The sequence below is a fragment of the Zingiber officinale genome, chromosome 4A, assembly GCF_018446385.1.
Source record: "Zingiber officinale cultivar Zhangliang chromosome 4A, Zo_v1.1, whole genome shotgun sequence".
Taxonomy (NCBI): Eukaryota; Viridiplantae; Streptophyta; class Magnoliopsida; order Zingiberales; family Zingiberaceae; genus Zingiber; species Zingiber officinale.
In genome coordinates this window covers 18,812,002-18,829,444 of record NC_055992.1, presented here as the reverse complement: position 1 = coordinate 18,829,444, position 17,443 = coordinate 18,812,002, and the positions used below count along the sequence as shown (strand labels likewise).

The 17,443-nt window shown below is 35.3% G+C and overlaps 1 protein-coding gene across 3 annotated transcripts in view; it reads right to left on the bottom strand.

Annotated features, from left to right (window-relative positions):
* Nucleotides 1–647: 647 nt before the first annotated feature.
* Nucleotides 648–17,443, bottom strand: part of LOC121969659 (DExH-box ATP-dependent RNA helicase DExH1-like) — a 36,953-nt gene continuing 20,157 nt past the window's right edge. For all 3 annotated transcript variants that reach the window (XM_042519863.1, XM_042519864.1, XM_042519865.1), the window contains 11 exons: nt 16,151–16,426; nt 11,108–11,311; nt 10,858–11,016; nt 10,176–10,268; nt 7,533–7,747; nt 4,831–4,990; nt 4,482–4,755; nt 4,165–4,357; nt 3,536–3,722; nt 1,822–2,190; nt 648–1,011 (listed from right to left, as the gene is read on the bottom strand). In XM_042519863.1, coding sequence (XP_042375797.1) covers nt 880–1,011; nt 1,822–2,190; nt 3,536–3,722; nt 4,165–4,357; nt 4,482–4,755; nt 4,831–4,990; nt 7,533–7,747; nt 10,176–10,268; nt 10,858–11,016; nt 11,108–11,311; nt 16,151–16,426 — 2,262 coding nt within the window. In that variant the 3' untranslated portion in view covers nt 648–879. The remainder of the gene's footprint in view (nt 1,012–1,821; nt 2,191–3,535; nt 3,723–4,164; nt 4,358–4,481; nt 4,756–4,830; nt 4,991–7,532; nt 7,748–10,175; nt 10,269–10,857; nt 11,017–11,107; nt 11,312–16,150; nt 16,427–17,443) is intronic.

The window sequence follows — 17,443 nt, the reverse complement described above, 5'->3', positions numbered from 1 at the left end:
CTGCAAGATCAGCAACATATTGTACATTACTTGCCTTTTCAATGTTGAGTTTGGTAGGTTTATCATTGCACGCATATTTAGTGAAACAGATTTGAATCTCAAGAAAATGAGCCCAAATTGTCATATTATAACTATGATTGAACTTGAAAATATCATATGAAAGTATCTTTGTTTGAAATTTGTGTAGTAATTGTTGAGCACGTGGGGGCATTTCTGATACTTGAATTTGGAAGCATTGGTAGATAGCTGTTGTGGTGCCCCATGAAATATGTTTGCTATCCACCAACAATAACCATGAAACCTTAATTACAGTAAGAGATAAGAAGCCAATTGCTGTGTAAGTACTCTTGTAGTGGTTTTCTTTGATTTGAGCTATCTGATTTAGTTCTACCTTAAGCTACAACAGCAATAGGTCACCAGTTCCAATTATTTTCTTTGAAACCAATAAATCCTCCAAATATCAGTTTTTCAGTCATATGTAGATTGTGACACAAATCTGAGCATATAGTTTTGAAACAGTGAGAAAGTTTATCAGAGTTGACACTGTATTCCCGTGGTGAATATCTTGCCGAAAATGTCATCGGCTTATTCCCATCTTAGGGAACCGTTTAGAATAATTTGTAAATAGGAATTAGGAGGCACAAAAGTGAACTCTCAATACTAAGGCAATTCATTCAGATTTGAGTGTAAACATTATTCATATTGCAAAGTTCTTTTGCTTGCAAACGACTAAAGTTTAGCCATAAACAAAACCGCACTTGAATACAAACTCACATAAAAGTTTACTCAGGCAGTTTTGTCATGAATCTGACAAACTCACATAAAACACCCCTTTGATTGGCGATTCTGTATCGTGTTCGCACATGACCCGCTCTCCATTTATCGGTAAACGTTTTGATTGTGCAATAATTCTACAGCTGCGGCAACCACATCCTTACCTTCTGCAGGGAGATCCAGCTCTGGCTCCTCAATTTTCCTCTGCAAAAGTTTATCAAGCTCTCCTCTCAATCTCTGCCAAAGTTTAGTCAGGTTAGAAATTCATCATGAACCGCATTTAACTTGTTTTAAAAACAGCTCGATTAAGGAAAAAAAAAAGGTAAAACGAGCATTCCATCAACAATAAAAAAGGATATATAGAATGATACCTTGCACACTCTAACATGAGCGATGGTGGACGACATCCAACGTGGACGATCTAACACGTCCAAAATTAAATTTTTTTAATCTCTCTCATCTGTATGCAACTCTCTTCTCTCTGCTGCATGCAAGGTGGTATTAGTTTTTACAAGCTAGCACCGAGGTGGAGCTGGTCTTTAAAGACCAACACATTTAGTGGTGTTGGTTTGCGCAAACCAACACCAGTAGTGGTCCAGCACCAACATGGTCCAAACCAACACCACTGTTGGTGCTCGTTTTGGGCAAACCAGCACCAACAGTTAGTGAGACCAACACCACTGGTTTGGGCAAACCAACACTAACCTGGTGTTGGCAACACCAACGTGGTGGAAACCAACACCACTGACAAGCACCAACGTGCTGGTGCGAATCTTCAAAGACCAACATGTTAGAGCTAGTTTGTAAAAACCAGCACCACCTTACATATAGGAGAGAGATTTGCATGCAAGAGAGAGAAGAGAGCTGAGCTACATGCAAATGAGAGAGATTAAAAAAATTGATTTTAGCCACGTCAAATCATCCACGTTGGATGTTACCCACCGTCGCTTAATGTGCAGTGTATCATTCTTGTATATATATATATATATATATATATATATATATATATATATATATCATCTCAAACTACCAGAGGGTTATGCTTACCTGAATAAGTTGTAGCCTGTTTTTAGGAGCTGAGAAATGAAGGTAGCCATCCAACATCTCAATACCCTCGCCAGATTCACTGGGTGTAAGGTTGCCACCAAACAGAAGCAAAGCATAATCTGAAATATTTGTTGAATCCCTTATGTATATGCTTGAAGATTTCACCTTATCACTGTAAATCATGTAGGACAGAGGGAACAGATTGACCCTTGCATTAACTGAGGAAGGATGGATATCAACTTTCCCGACATCTTTGCTGTAGAAAGCTGTTCTCTTTCCTCTTCTTTTGCATTGGATGACATTGGGGTAAAGGCCAGCACAAAGAACAGCACATATCATTTCCATATCATCTCCATACTGGTTGTATGCCTGCAACCAAGTATATATTAACAAAGAGATATAACTATGCATAATCAGCGTCTCACAGATTTTAATACTAACAGTAGCTTGAAAAAAAATCCATTCATATAAATAAAATCAAGTTGATAAATGAACCTAAAATGCTACTACAAGAATGCAGAAAATCTTCAACTAATTTGATAGTTGGCCACATGATTATTCTACCATTCAGCTATCCTATCGATTGCAATAGTGTGTTTTGTAAATCGTGGATAGACATCTGTGCATCTGGTTCTCAGATAGCTTAAAGATAATCAAGAAACCAGCCTAATATGGCGTCTCAACACAGAACTGCCATTACTATTGTTTTCTCACAATAAAATGGGAATAATCTAGGGTACTAAATTCATGTATGCAGCACCAATCTGTTTGCATCATCAGGAAATGTTGGACAGTGCATACCAAACCTGATGAATGACAATATAAAATGTTTATACAAAGATTATTTCTAGCTAGGTTGATACCAATGTTTAAAATCTCAAGATGTGTCAGACATTTTGGTTTTTGACTGGAATAATATCGTTTTGATATCATGCCAACATTTGGATGCATGGTGTTAGGAGATGAAGGAAGATATTCGTCGAGTGATGTTGAGTTTTGATAATTTATTAGAACGATACATATTGAACGTTTAGCCAGGCATGGTACGAAATTTCAAATCATGGCGATACAATGAAAAAAGAGAGCATATTTTCACTCTTATCATTTGCATTTTATACATAAACAAGTTCTTAGTGATTTATTAAGCAAAAAAAAGTTCTTAATATTTTTCTCTTTGAGATTTTATTGTGAAATGCTATTCCATGAAACTTATTATGTCAAAGACCAAAGCAACCCCATAAACCCTTAAAATCATTGAAACAACCAAATAATCATATGGCCATAGGCAGATTAAATTATCACTGACAGAACATACATTGATCAATAATTTGAAAGAAATCCAAAACTACCGTTCACTCTATAGGTATTTAATAAAAACTCCTTATCTTCTACACTGAAATCAATTCTCCAAGATATTCATTAAAGAGAAATAAACCATCATAAATAATTAACCATGAAAATAAGTAAAAATAATCTTAGGACCAAAACATGTTATTTGTAGTTTAATGCATTTTCTCAAGGAGAACATTTTGTTTATATAGAGATCTAGGAAGCATTTCCAGTTTTTCAGATTTTTATTTTCAAACTATTTCATTGACATGCTAGTTAGGCGAGAATGGATGATCAAGTGTCAGGATATCTTTAATAAATAATTTCCCACTAAAAGATTGTGGAGAAACATATTGGAATCAGAACAAAATGATAGAATCCAAACCTTGGCACCTTTAGCTTTATCCACAAAACCAATGTCAGATAGCAGATCCAAGAACTGCTTTCTCATATCCTCCATCATTTGCAATGTTATGGGAGACAAGAAATTCTCCCAACAGAAAGCACGCTCTCTACCACCATGTTTTGCATCCTTCCATGCTTCAAACGCATTACGAAGAGCAATATGATCACTGCAAGATTCTCCAGATTTCATCACATTTTTGAACATTCTAAAATTAGCAGCAATGATGTACAAAGTAAATAGCATTATGGAACTTGGCAATCCATGGTTTAAGAACATTAAATAACTAACAAATGCATAGCGTTGCCATTTTAGGGTTCCCATTGAGCACCAAAAGATAAGTTTTACATAATCAACTAGCATGAACAAATATAGTTTGGCTGTTAGAAATTTGTAAAGGAAAAAATACAAATTTTTTCCAAAACAGTAGTATCAAGCTACCGGTATACATTCTTTTCAAATAACTAGTAGCAGTCGCTCATGAATTTCCGACGTAACATTCTATAGAATCATTATATACATCATACATAAAAGGAGCATACTACTACACTCATGCAAAAGGTACTAAACTCATACAAAAGGTGCAAACAAAGAAGAGTGGTGATCCAGACCTGCAAGAATCACCAGCAAAGAATCTTTTAGCAGAATCAGCTTCTTCTTTTCTATTTATAGGTAGAACGAATGGGTCGCGATGTGCCAGAGCGGCGGCAATTGTGAGAGCTGGATCTAGGCACTGGAATATGGATCCTATAAGTAGCATCTTTCCAATATTTGGATCCAAGGGTAGAGTGCACAGATGCCGTCCTATAGAAGTTTAAAAGGCATTTAATACTACTGACAAGGACAAAAAAATGCTCCATTGTAAACCAACTGAAGCACATTATAATAGTAAAGCTAAAGTAGTAAACTTTATTTTATTATTGCACACCAAGTGGGGTAAGCTCCTCTGTTTCATCCAGTGCTCCAATTGCTTTCAAAAGTTCAACAGCATTTTTAACAGACAAAGGATCAGGGGGTTGAAGAGCCTTGGCTAAAAATGCTGCAATTACTCCAAGTTGTAGGCTTTTAATGTTAAGGCATAGTTCTTGCAAAGGGGTTCGAAGAATTTCAGGTAACTGGTACTGGGGCATAGCATCATGAATAATTTTTGGGTACAACCTATAGCACACCCCTGGTTGAACTCGGCCAGCACGTCCTCTTCTCTGTAAAATTAGCAAATGTTAGGATATTAAATTGAATAAAAATAGCTGAGTGGCATTAACATTCATCTGATGGACCTGATGTGCTGAAGCCTTTGATATCCATGATGGTAACAAGCATGCCAGCTTATTAAGGGCATCATAACTTGTTTCTTTAGCCTTGCCACAATCAACAACATAAACAACATCATCTATCGTAATGCTGCTTTCTGCAATATTTGTTGCTAAAACTATCTTCCTGAGATATAAAAAGGATTTCAGGATGTTATGTACCTTGACAAAAGAACCATTCTGAAACCAAAACTCAACAAAGTATTTTGGGCATTTCAATCGTACCAATACAAAATTTAAGACGGATGCAGAATATCTATCATAGTAATTTAAATGATTTACTGGAAATTATTTTCCTCATTTGACACCAAATCAAATAATTATAGCTACTTATATATGTTCTAGCATCAAACATTACTAAAAAGAAAAATAATTCAACTGGATGCTTGAAAAATGGGTTACAACATGTAGAGGTGTCAAGCCAAACCACCCACGGTCCATCCAGCTCAGCATGAAACGGGTTGCGCCACACCCGGCCTAACACCTTCAATTGGATTCAGGTCAGGCAATACCTACACGGTCCACAAGGTGGGTCGGGGTATAACAAAGTTCGAAACCATGCCTACCCCAACACAATACTAAGCACAACACACCCACTTCAAATATAGCTCAATTTTAATCTTTTTTAAAATAATTTTAAAATTCCATCTGTTGATATAAAATATAGTTGATAATAATAATATTATTAGCATTTTTATTACCTATTTAAATAATTTTAAAATATTAATTAAAAATTAAAAATTAAAAATTAAAAGATTAAACGATCAATTAGCTAAAACAAAGAAAGGCTTGAGTTGTGATTGGCCTTGGCTCTTGTAGGGTTGGCATGAGCACAACCAGAAAAGAGTTGGGACGTGCCCAACCTCGCATACCCATGGTGGCTGAGGCAGGCATAGTCTATCAACACCTCTACGCCCTATGGTTAATTTAGATCAATAATTCAAGTAGTAGTATTTTGTACCACCTTAAGATAGATATTTTAATCGCAATGTATCTGGATTAAGTAGAATGTCATGGACCTTCAAGATTGTAATAGCCATGTAGGGGTAAAGATGCCATGAGTAGGGATATAGAAAGTTGGCATATGCAAAGCATTTTACAATAGGAACAGGCATTCAACCAATCACTTCTCTATCTCACAAACAATTGAGAAAAGTGAGTTCTCATTTTAATCAATGAGCACAAAATCTGGAAAAAAAAACTGAGAAATTAAGTTGAGAAATGCCTATGGAGTATGGAGGAAATACCAAGCACAACTCGCTTAATATAGACATTGCTAGTGAAATATTCAATAAAGGGAAAAGATTCATGCATCTGACCTCAAAAAGTCTGGAGTAAGGCCTGTTTTATTCAACTACAACTTGTTATAAAAATCACAGGAGCCTCAAGTAGCAGCTACTTCATATTCTATTTTCATTTTTGAAAATGAAACGATAGTGATGTCTACTATTACTCTAGCAATAGATCACAATAGAAAAGGCAACATCAGCAGATCAGGTAAGTTAAATAAAAAACAATATAACAACATTAAATTTTTTTTAGGAAGAAGGTCAATAAATTTCACAATATATTGTTAAATCTTTCCGATTTTTACTAGAAGAAGGCTCTTCAATTTTAACAAACTTCAGATAAAGGTCAATATTAGGCCTAGAGATGTAGATCGTTTGGATGTGAGTACAGTCAACGTGAGGATGATAAAAAGACAATAGTATATTAAATTGTCTGTTAATTGAGGATTGGCAACAACTAAGCCAATATCAAATCACATATTTGTTACACCCTAAATGATCTAGGTGCAATAAGTATGGAGATGATGTTAAGAGCAGTAACTCAGCTGTTTGGTTATCTTCACTTGGAATATCTGGCATTATCATAGTTAACTGATATTCAAAACTCATAATCAACAGTAGAGGGCATATGGAGAATATATTCCTTATAGTTGTAGGAAGTAGCATGTTTAGACAGGAAGTGTCCTTTCGAGAGGGGGAAAAATCATGATGAAGCATACTACTGCTCAAGGTTTAGAATAAGTGTAGTGTAGATATTTGTGGCTCAGCATATATGTGTCTGATGTCAAACTATCCAAAGGATGAAATAGAGGAAGAAAAGAAGAATAAGCAGAAGATCGCCACATATCTGATGAACAAACATGCATCATCGACCTTGTAACCTGACAAACTTCTTAGCTATTGGTCTTCTTTTGGCCTGCTGTCAAAGTTTCCAAGATATTTCAGTGTCAATTTCTGGGAGAAAAGGCATCAAGTAAGACGAATGGATTCTAACTATGTTGTTATTGTTCTTGGGCTTGGGATTATGCAGCTAACATCTATAATCTACATCATATTTCTACTTATCAAATGTTGTGATCTGACCTATGTTGGTACTCTAAAAACAGATAAAGGTATTGGCAACTCAAGTAATAGTTCTCCAAGTGTAACAATTTATCACCATAACACCAATTTTATAACATATTTGGCTACTAAAAGAACTGGAAGATGTGTCAGAGCAGTTGAGTTGCAAAATCAATATCAAGGTATATAGAAACAAAATGAAAGCTGGTAAAAGAGTCTGGAAGCACAATAATTCTAGGAATGCGATTCAGCCATATATATTAATGTCAAGCAGCAGCTTCATTTTATTATTTTTGGAGTTTTAACAGGATTACTTGCCTTATGTTCTTTGGAGGTCTGTCAAAGATTTCACGTTGATTGACAGTTGGCATTGAACCATGTAATGGAAGAACAAGAAATTTATTGGAATCTCCAAGATAAATGTTTCCTTTAATTTTTTCTAGCAGTTTGGATATTTCATCCCATCCAGTAAGGAACACAAGGATGGCTCCATCACCTTCATTGCGGCAAATATATTCAATAGTGGCTTCCACCTAAAAGATCATAGAAATATAGTTTCCATACAATCCACAATCATGAATAGAGAACTGATCCTATAACTAAAAACTATTCAAAAAACACTATATCCAACATAGGTACAGCTAATGAACATTGACTCATTTGTTCATTCAATGATCAACCAAAAACCATTTCAAAGAATTTTACTTTGAAAAGCAAAAAAAAAAAAATCACACATCCGATTCAAACCTGAGAACCAAGTAGAGACAAAGCATGCCATTTTCCATTTTCTAAATTCATCTACACAAAACATAATTACAGCAGAATAAAAAATAGAAAAAGCAAGAATGGAGAAAATTGTCATACTAAAGTACTGAACAAATAACTCCATCCAGATGATCTTAGTTTTTAGTCCACTGAAGCTAAAAATGTAACGACCCGGCCCTTTGGCCTCTTGGGCGGCCCACTGGCGGCCCCTTATGTCGTCGGCCCATTTGGCGACCTCTAATGTCGTCGACCGACGACCCTTGGCCGTGTCGTTACTCACTAGGACTTTCCACCCTGACAGTAGGTTTTTGCCTTCCCCAGGATTCGAACTCTAGACCTCCAGGCTAAGTAGTAGAGTTTATAAATCCTGGTAGCCAAGTGACCTCTACTACTTAGCCTGGAGGTCTAGAGTTCGAATCCTGGGGAAGGCAAAAATCCACTGCCAGGGGTGGAAAGTCCTAGTGAGTAACGGCACGGCCAAAGGTCGTCGGTCGACGGCCCAAGAAGTCAAAGGGTCGGGTCGTTACAATAAAAAGGCATCTTTTTATTGTAACGACCCGGCCCTTTGGCCTCTTGGGTGGCCCTTGCGACGGCCCCTTATGTCGTCGGCCCATTTAGCGACCTCTAATGTCGTCGACCGACGACCCTTGGCCGTGCCGTTACTCACTAGGACTTTCCACCCCTGGTAGTGGATTTTTGCCTTCCCCAGGATTCGAACTCTAGACCTCCAGGCTAAGTAGTAGAGTTTATGAATCCTGATAGCTAAGTGAGCGGCCTTTTTATTGTAACGACCCGGCCCTTTAGCCTCCTGGGTGGCCCTTGCAGTGGCCCACTGATGGTCCCTTATGTCGTCGGCCAGTGTAGCTCATGCACACTTAAAAATAGACCTCTAGAATTTTAGTCTCTATTGGATTCGAACTCTAGACCTCTAGGCTTAAGTACTAGAGTTTATGAATCCTGGTAGCCAAGTGAGCGCAAGTGAGCGCCGCTCACTTGGATACCAGGATTCATAAACTCTAGTACTTAAGCCTGGAGGTCTAGAATTCGAATCATAGGGAAGGCAAAAATTCACTGCCAGGGGTGGAAAGTCCTAGTGGGTAACGACACGGCCAAGGGTCGTCGGTCGACGACATTAGAGGTTGTCAAATGGGCCAACGACATAAGGGGCCGCCAGTGGGCCGCCGCAAGGACCACCCAAGAGGCCAAAGGGTCGGGTCGTTACAAAAAATAAAACAACAAGTAATAATAACTGTTTTGAGTTAAGTATATCATTACTAGAAAGTCATATTTCATGATCACAACCTTTAAGTTCTAATGAATTAGAAAGAAAAATCATAGCAATCCTAGCCAAGGTATCTCGATGAAGCTCCGGAGATAAATACACTTCACGCCATTACAACCAGATTCACATTGGAATAAGCAACAAAAGTGATGGCTGAAATTGCACTCCTAATCACCAATGAAGTTGGCAGTTATTCGAAATGGTGCATGTCATCTTATTTGTCTCTCAGTATCTAGCAGCTCCATCATATGGATAAAAACCAGTTCTGTATGTCATTGTTCAATGGTAGTCGTTGTATGGGTTATTAAATGGCTCTAAAAGATAGAAAAATATCCATAAAAGCAACACAGATAAACTGGAATTGTAGTTCGTGTTGCAGTCTTATGAATAGAAACAAATTTATATAACAGATATTAGGTTTATCCACATCGTTAAAGCTTCAATCTTCTGGTAGTCGAGTGACATATGCAGTGGCACAATGCCATCCAACAAGAACTGACATCTATCTGATTATAAATATAGTTTGTTTAGTCCCAACACAAGTGCATGGGCAAACCTGCACTTGTTATATCACGCCTTAAATTTTTCACTTGTAATCCCACCTAAAATCAGCACATTCAAAATCATAACAGCAAAAAAGAGAAAAGAAAAAAAAAAAGGCAGCCCGGTGCACGAATGTCCCGCCATGCGGGGTCCCGGGGAAGGATCCATTGTACACAGCCTTACCCAAGGTTATTTCCAAGATTCGAACCCGTGACATTTTGATCACAAAGCAATAACTTTACCGTTGCGCCAAAGCTCCCCTTCTCAAAATCATAACAGTAGGCTTCATCAATTTGTTAAGGAACCATGAATAAGCAGGGAAATAAGTATAATTAACCTTAAAAAGTAGGCATCAACTTTCAGTTACTTACAAGACCCAATTCCAGTTGTGCAGAAGACCATGCTTCAAGTGATTGCCTTGTAGATATGCTATAATTTTTGTATTGTACATCAATATCAACACCCTGTATAACCAAAAAGTTTCTGTAGCGAACTGAGAAGGAAAGACTAGTGATCAAACCAAAAAAAAAAATAACATAGAGTTGTAACACTTGAGTTTTAGCAACATACAACAGGTTGCAGCCAAATGACTACCTAAAAATCACAATGAACTAGTAAGCAAGTCCTTTCGATGAATTTTCCAGTGGTCTTACTCTTATTCTTTACCAACTAAATTAGCACAAAAGAATTGGAAGAATAAAGTTAATGCAATCTGATCAAATAAGAACAGAATCCATGTTTTCCTGCTTACATGGTTAACTGCAAATATGAAACTGAAATTATCAATATTGATGATCAAGTATCGACATACTATCTGAATAATGTCTTGCATATATCAATGGATACACTATGAGATTCAAATTTATGCACAACCTAATTCAACTCCTAATTAGCCTCCTATACAAACCCACACCATATTACTCAAATGGGTAGTAATTGCTGAGGACAGATGCAGATGCTTGCACAAATCAAATATATTTAGTGGCCAGGTAAGGATTTCCTTTGCTCAAAGAATAAAACAATCAAACACAAAACCTCACAAAAGGCATTTACCTCAAACATTTCTGACAAAGGATCACATTTTGCAGATGATTGCCTCATCCTCCTCCTCCTCGAGTTCCCTTGATAATTATCAAACTCAGGTGTTATCTTGTATCGTGTTTTTTCAATTATGTCCTCTAGGAAAAATTCTGTTACAGGAAATGTAAAACCCTGCAAAATAATGAAATAAGAAATCCATTGACTCAGTTGTATAATTACAAAGGAAAGCATAGTGTTGTCACAGCTTGCATAAATAGTTTACCGGTATGTGGATGACTGGTGAATTACCAAAGTATTTGGAGAAGAGATCAGCATTCAAGGTGGCACTCATTAATACTACTCGCAGGTCTGGCCGTCGTGGAAGAAGGTCACGCAATATAATTATAAGGAAATCCTCATTTATGCCTCTTTCATGAATTTCATCAACAAGTACATGACTAACACCTGCTAGGTCTGGTTCTTGAACCTGTTGGTGCAATTTCAAGTTTCAACAAGCTAAAAAGTACTCATGGTAACTTATTTTTTATAATCAAGAATTACCTCATTATTATTGGAATAACTAATGCTATTAGCACTTAACACTATACATATAGTTCAAGCATGAAAACACCTAAAATACAACTGAAATGTATTATATCTAAGTTCAATTAAGATTACCAAACTAATTGACGAGAAATCTGTTTTAGCTAGAGGAACATAATTCAAATTGTAAATACGTTTCAATAGTGGGTTGCATGAGAACACAATCACCAAAAAAAATTGTTCTCTTGCACAAAGGATGAGCATAATTCTCATTCCACCTACTTTGTAACTTGTTCTGTCATTAACATTCACAAAGCCTCTAAGCTATGATATGATGATATGGTTTTCACAGTTGCTACTGGCATCAAACAAGGACACCGAAAATGAAATTGTGCTGAATTTTCTGATGCGCCAAATTCATGAAAAACTATTGTGTTATCTGCATAACAAATGTGATCAAGTATAACTCTCAAGCATCATGAATTGTATATCTAGAAGGCAAAATCTATGAATAAAGGGCAGCCCAGTGCATGAAGATCTCACCAATGCAGGGTCCTAAGAAAGGGTCTATTGTATGCAGTCTTGCCCTGCTTTACAAGAGGTTGGCTATTTCCGAGACTCAAGCCCGTGACATCTATGTCACAGGGCAGCAACTTTACTTTTGCGCTAACGCAGAATCTATGAATATAAACATTATCATATGCCACATAGTTATTACTTATAAAGTGGCAAAGCAACTTATAAAATGGCTTGAAAATTTATGGTTAACAAGGTTTGGGATCGAGTTCGAAAATTTTCTATACCCAAAATGAAACCAAGTTGAATTTTCGTAAAATCAGATCTCACCTATGCTCACCCCGAAATTCATCATGATCATTCAATCACATTTATCATAAGTATTTGGTGTTGGATATGTCATACCACAAGTTGACCCATTCCCTTGACCGGCACCAAGTTCACTTAGCAATGCAACAAGCCCATCGACAATCACCGTCAACCATTTGATACAATGGCAAGTGCTGAACAATACATGTAACTTCCTCTAATCTCACTTATTCAACAAGGAGCATCAATAAAAAAAGAAACAAAGTAGTTGCTTAACAAAACATCATATAGTCTTATTATTCTTATTTAATTGATATGATGCCATCTCATACATGATTTAACGTTTCATTCCATGTCTATCGTCATGGGTGAAATAATTCATTTTGTCCACAAACTAGCAAACAGAACACCCCAACGCCACAAATCTCCTCAATTAAGTCTTCTACACACACGAAAGCAATGTGGGACCACAAGGAGAGGAGAAGAAACCTAGACTTAAGTAAATATTAGATCCAACGGACAATAAAAATGGCAGTGAGTTATGGAAATCCATTTCAGCGAACAGTCAAAATTAGTTGAAGGGGATTTTGTGAGACTTCGACGCCGATTTGACGAAGGCACCAATACAAAGATTTGGCAACCGCCATTTCATGACTGCGCGCAAGTGCACGCGTATATACATAGTTGTGAAAAGCACGCACCTCGCTACGCCTAGGCACAAGGTGCAGCCAGGCTCGCTATATGCACCTAGCTAGTGACCCAAGCGCAATACTTTAAAGAAGTGTGCTTAAGCGCGTGTCTTTTGAGAGGTTAAGGTGCACTTTTAGCACGATTTTGCTCGCCTTATTGAATTTTTTTTTTAAAGCTCAACTCATACCTTTAATTACCCTTTAAATTAATTAGGTTGCATGCATGTGGCACATTTTTCTAGCTTGACTCTTCTGCTCCCTTAGAAAATGAACATCAACCTTTAATTAGGTTGCATGCATGCTACACATTTTTCTTGAGTTTCACGCTCTCATAAAAAATGAACATCAACCTTTAATTAGATTGCATGCATGCTACACATTTTTCTTGGGCAACTCTTCCTCTCCCTTGGAAAACTTTAATTAGGTGGCATACATACGACACATTTTTCTTATGCGGCTCTTTCTCTCCCTTATAAAATGAACATTAACCTCCCTTACAAACTAATTTCTCTCAACATGACTCTTCAATATTTGAAGTTTGTTTTTTCTTTAATTTGAAATTTGATTTTGATTATGAAGATACATTATTTCAATATTTGAATTTTAGTGAATTTTATATTTACATTATTGTTTAATAGTTTATGGATTATAATTTTGTTAGTGAAATATTTTGGCAGAAATTCCCTATACATGTTTGAATTGTATAAATTTATACCCAAAGCGACTTACTTCGGTAAGACATATGCCTTAGGCCCGACAACACTTATGCACTTTGGCGCATCACTCCTTAAATAATTATGCGTATAGAGAGAGAGAGAGAGAGAGAGAGAGGTTATTTAAGGTATTCAATTTCAGTTAGAGTATCGATTCTTATCCAATATCCCTATAGTTGTTCACCACTACTCCTGACCATGGTATTGGAGTGCTCATAGTGAAATTAAGTCCAAATTAATCAATTGATAATAAAACAGAATACACTTTAGGAGGGGCCCCCACAGAAATGTCCATACTTGAAAGTAGTTCGTAAGCATAATGTGAGTGGTTGTTTGGTTTGTTCAAGTGTGTTGTTGCTTGATATGACCTTTTTATCTACACATTTATGTGGTGCATGGTTGACTAACAACTTGTGTTCTTTTAACCCATAAGGTCCTTCCCTAAAGAGAGTGTGTACACTATATATATATTATCACTGTTACATTATATAATATACTATAGATAGATGTATGAGCTTAGGGGTGTCAATTCGGATGGGTTAGGTGGATTCGGGTCGAGTTGAAGATCGGTTACAAAAAATCAAATCCGAACTCAACCCGAAAACTTGAATAACCCACTCAACACAAAAAAAAAAAAAAAAAAAAATTGTCATTTTCTTATAATTCTTCCCTTTTATCTCAATATTTCATCATTGTTATACTACATTCTGTTATTTATATACATAAAACATCTTAATTTTTAAAATAAAATTTGATTTAACTATAAAAAAATCCTAAATTTAGGTCAACTCGAAACTAAACCGACCCAAAACTCCCAACCCAAACCCGAAAACCCCCAACCCAAACCCAATTTTTTTCAATTGACTCAGGTCGGATTCATTTTTGCCACCCCTATATGAGTTATTAAACTATATATATGGTAACAATTATTTATTGGCAGTTTCAATCTCAAGCTCATGGGAATACACATAGAATAGGTTAATGGATTGTTATATAATTTATAATAAATAAATTAAGATTAGGTAAATTTATTGTTATATAGTAGTTTAATTAATTATTGTTAGTAAATATGTAGGTAAAATAGAGTAAATGATAATTAGGGTTAGACTATTTTGTTATTAAATTAGTAACTAACAGTATAATTATTTGCTTGTATTATATCTTAAAGTAAATATTTATAACTTTCAGTAAATTTTAATTATATTATCTGTAAATCAAAAGTAAATAATCAATTATAACTATCAGTAAATAATTATAATAAATGTAAATTATAACTCTCAAGTAAATAATTAATTATAATAAAATAGTTAGAAAGTAGAATTAATAATGTTATCATTAATAATTCAATTAAATAAAACCAAATCCATATCAGCACACCACAATATCATATGTATCGTTTCGGTAAAAGACCAAAATTCTTTCATGACTTCCAACTTTAAACCTTGATCTCTATGAGTATTTTATTTCTCTTTGATTTGTTCTTAACGATTCCGATTTTACTAAACCTACTGATTTGACCTATACTTAGATCTTTTAGCCATCCAATTCTCATACCAATATTGTAGCATAAAGGTGATTATGCTCACCCCAAACGCCCCTCACAGCCCGCCCCCAAGTTATATGAAGGGAGGTAAATCACGGGATTAGCTTATAGTCGGCCACCAAGTGGCTAGGAGGTGAGACCGTAAGAGGGGTTTATCCTCATACCAATATTGATCCTCATGGTTGTGGCTAAATTATTACTTTGGGATGGTTTTAGAAAGATTGCCATAATTTTCAGAAGAATTTTGATGATCCTATATTCTTAAAGATTTTTATGATTTCACAAGGATTGTCATAATTCACAAGAACTTTGAAGCAGATCTATGTTCTTAAAATTGTTATCATACAACAAAAACTAATCTCCAAAAACTCCATCAGGTGCTTGATCTTCAACTCTCCCAAATTTGTCATGATTTAAGAAATACATGGCGACATAGTAGATTTCAAATGGAAAAAATAAGAATAAATTGCCTAAATCACTTGTTCTCTGAAAGCTTTCTAAATCCATCTCAAACTACAAAATACCGTTTGCCATTCCAGATATTAGCATTTTTCATATCAAATAAACTGGCCACGGAACTTTAGAAAAATTCATATCCATACAAAAACTGCAAAATAAAATTCTACATTGGTCTCCATCCTTCACATTTTGATATGTTAACACCAATAGAAGCAAGCATGAAAATTTTCCCTATATGATGGAAGGTATAATGCAGTCTGTAAAGCAACATTTCCCACATGCTGGCACAAAGGTAGATAAATAGAAAGTAGTATGTTCTGCAATAGTGGCATTGGTCAGATAAACTAAATTAAGAAGAATATGTAGAATCTGATCTTGGGTTAGCCATCTAAATGATTTTGATAAATGTTCTGCTTTTGACAATTAATGAATTCTAAAGTGAGAACTTGCAAAGCTACCGAACTATTACTTAACTGAACAACATGCTTGGAAGCTAAAATGAAAATAAATTCCAGATATACAATAAGAATCCATTACTGATTGATAGGAAGTACCAGCCTCCGGAGTAAGACTCCTGTTGTACAAAATAGTAGACGTGTTAGCTTAGAAGATTTTGCTTCTAAACGAATCTGGTAACCAACAGTTTCTCCGATACTTTCATCCCTTTCGGAAGCAATGCGTGTTGCAACAGATATGGCAGATATCCGTCGTGGCTGAGTACATATAATACTGCAATCTGCTCCACGAAGATGTTCTATCTCTTGCTCCAAGATGAATTGGGGTAATTGTGTAGTTTTGCCACAGCCCGTCTCACCAGAAACAACAAGGACCTAGATTTTTAAACAATGGTGAGGGTAATCCTGAGATATATATAGTAAACAATGATTTTAAAAAACTTCATTTTGCTGAAACTTCATATATGTTTCACTAGTTTACTGAAAAGAATGATCTAGATGGAAATCAAAAGTTCCAGTTGATAGAATGCACCTAAGGAAATATGGAAAAAAAAAAATACTTTTGTTAAATAGAGCATTATGTAGAGAATTTAGTTTCACAGATAGAAAATTATTGTAAATTTAGAATCATAGATCTTGCTTGCAATATTAATCAAATGGTGTTAAAGAAGGTTTAAAGAAAATGAAAGTAGACAACAACAAAGTAGGTTTATTGAAGTTCAGAAGAGTTTAGGTGATAAAGGTTTAATATAGTTAACTAAGTTATTCAATAAATTTTGAGAATTAAGAAAAAAAATTGGAGAGGATTTTACATTTCTAAAATAAAAATTATATACAATGGTGTGCAAATAATTGGGGTTTGGAAGAGTTTAGGTGATGAAGGTATAATTTAGTCAACTAAGTTATTTAATAAATGAGAATTATGAAAATGGCTTTAAAATGGAAGAAAAGGTTTTACATTTATAAAATAAAAAAGACATATAATTTTATTCAAATTATTGGTTTGGAAGAGTTTAGGTGATAAAGGTATAATTTAGTTAACTAAGTTATTCAATAAATTTTTGAAAATTAAGAAGATGGCTTAAAATGGGGGAAAAAAATTAAAAAATTAAAATGATATTCAATGTTGTTCAAATTATAGATGAATCAATTTGATGAGTAATATCACAAAAACATCTGGAAAAAGTGATTGGGAGGAGAATAAGAGGTGAGAAATAATTTGAGAATCAACTTGGTTTCACACGAGGAATATAAACCATAGATGCTAGTTATATAATAAAATAACTAATGGAAAAATACAAAGAAAGCAAAGATTTGCCTATGATTTATATTAACCTAGGAAAAACAAATGACAAAGTTAGGCAAACATTTTGGTAGATTTTAGAAAAAAAA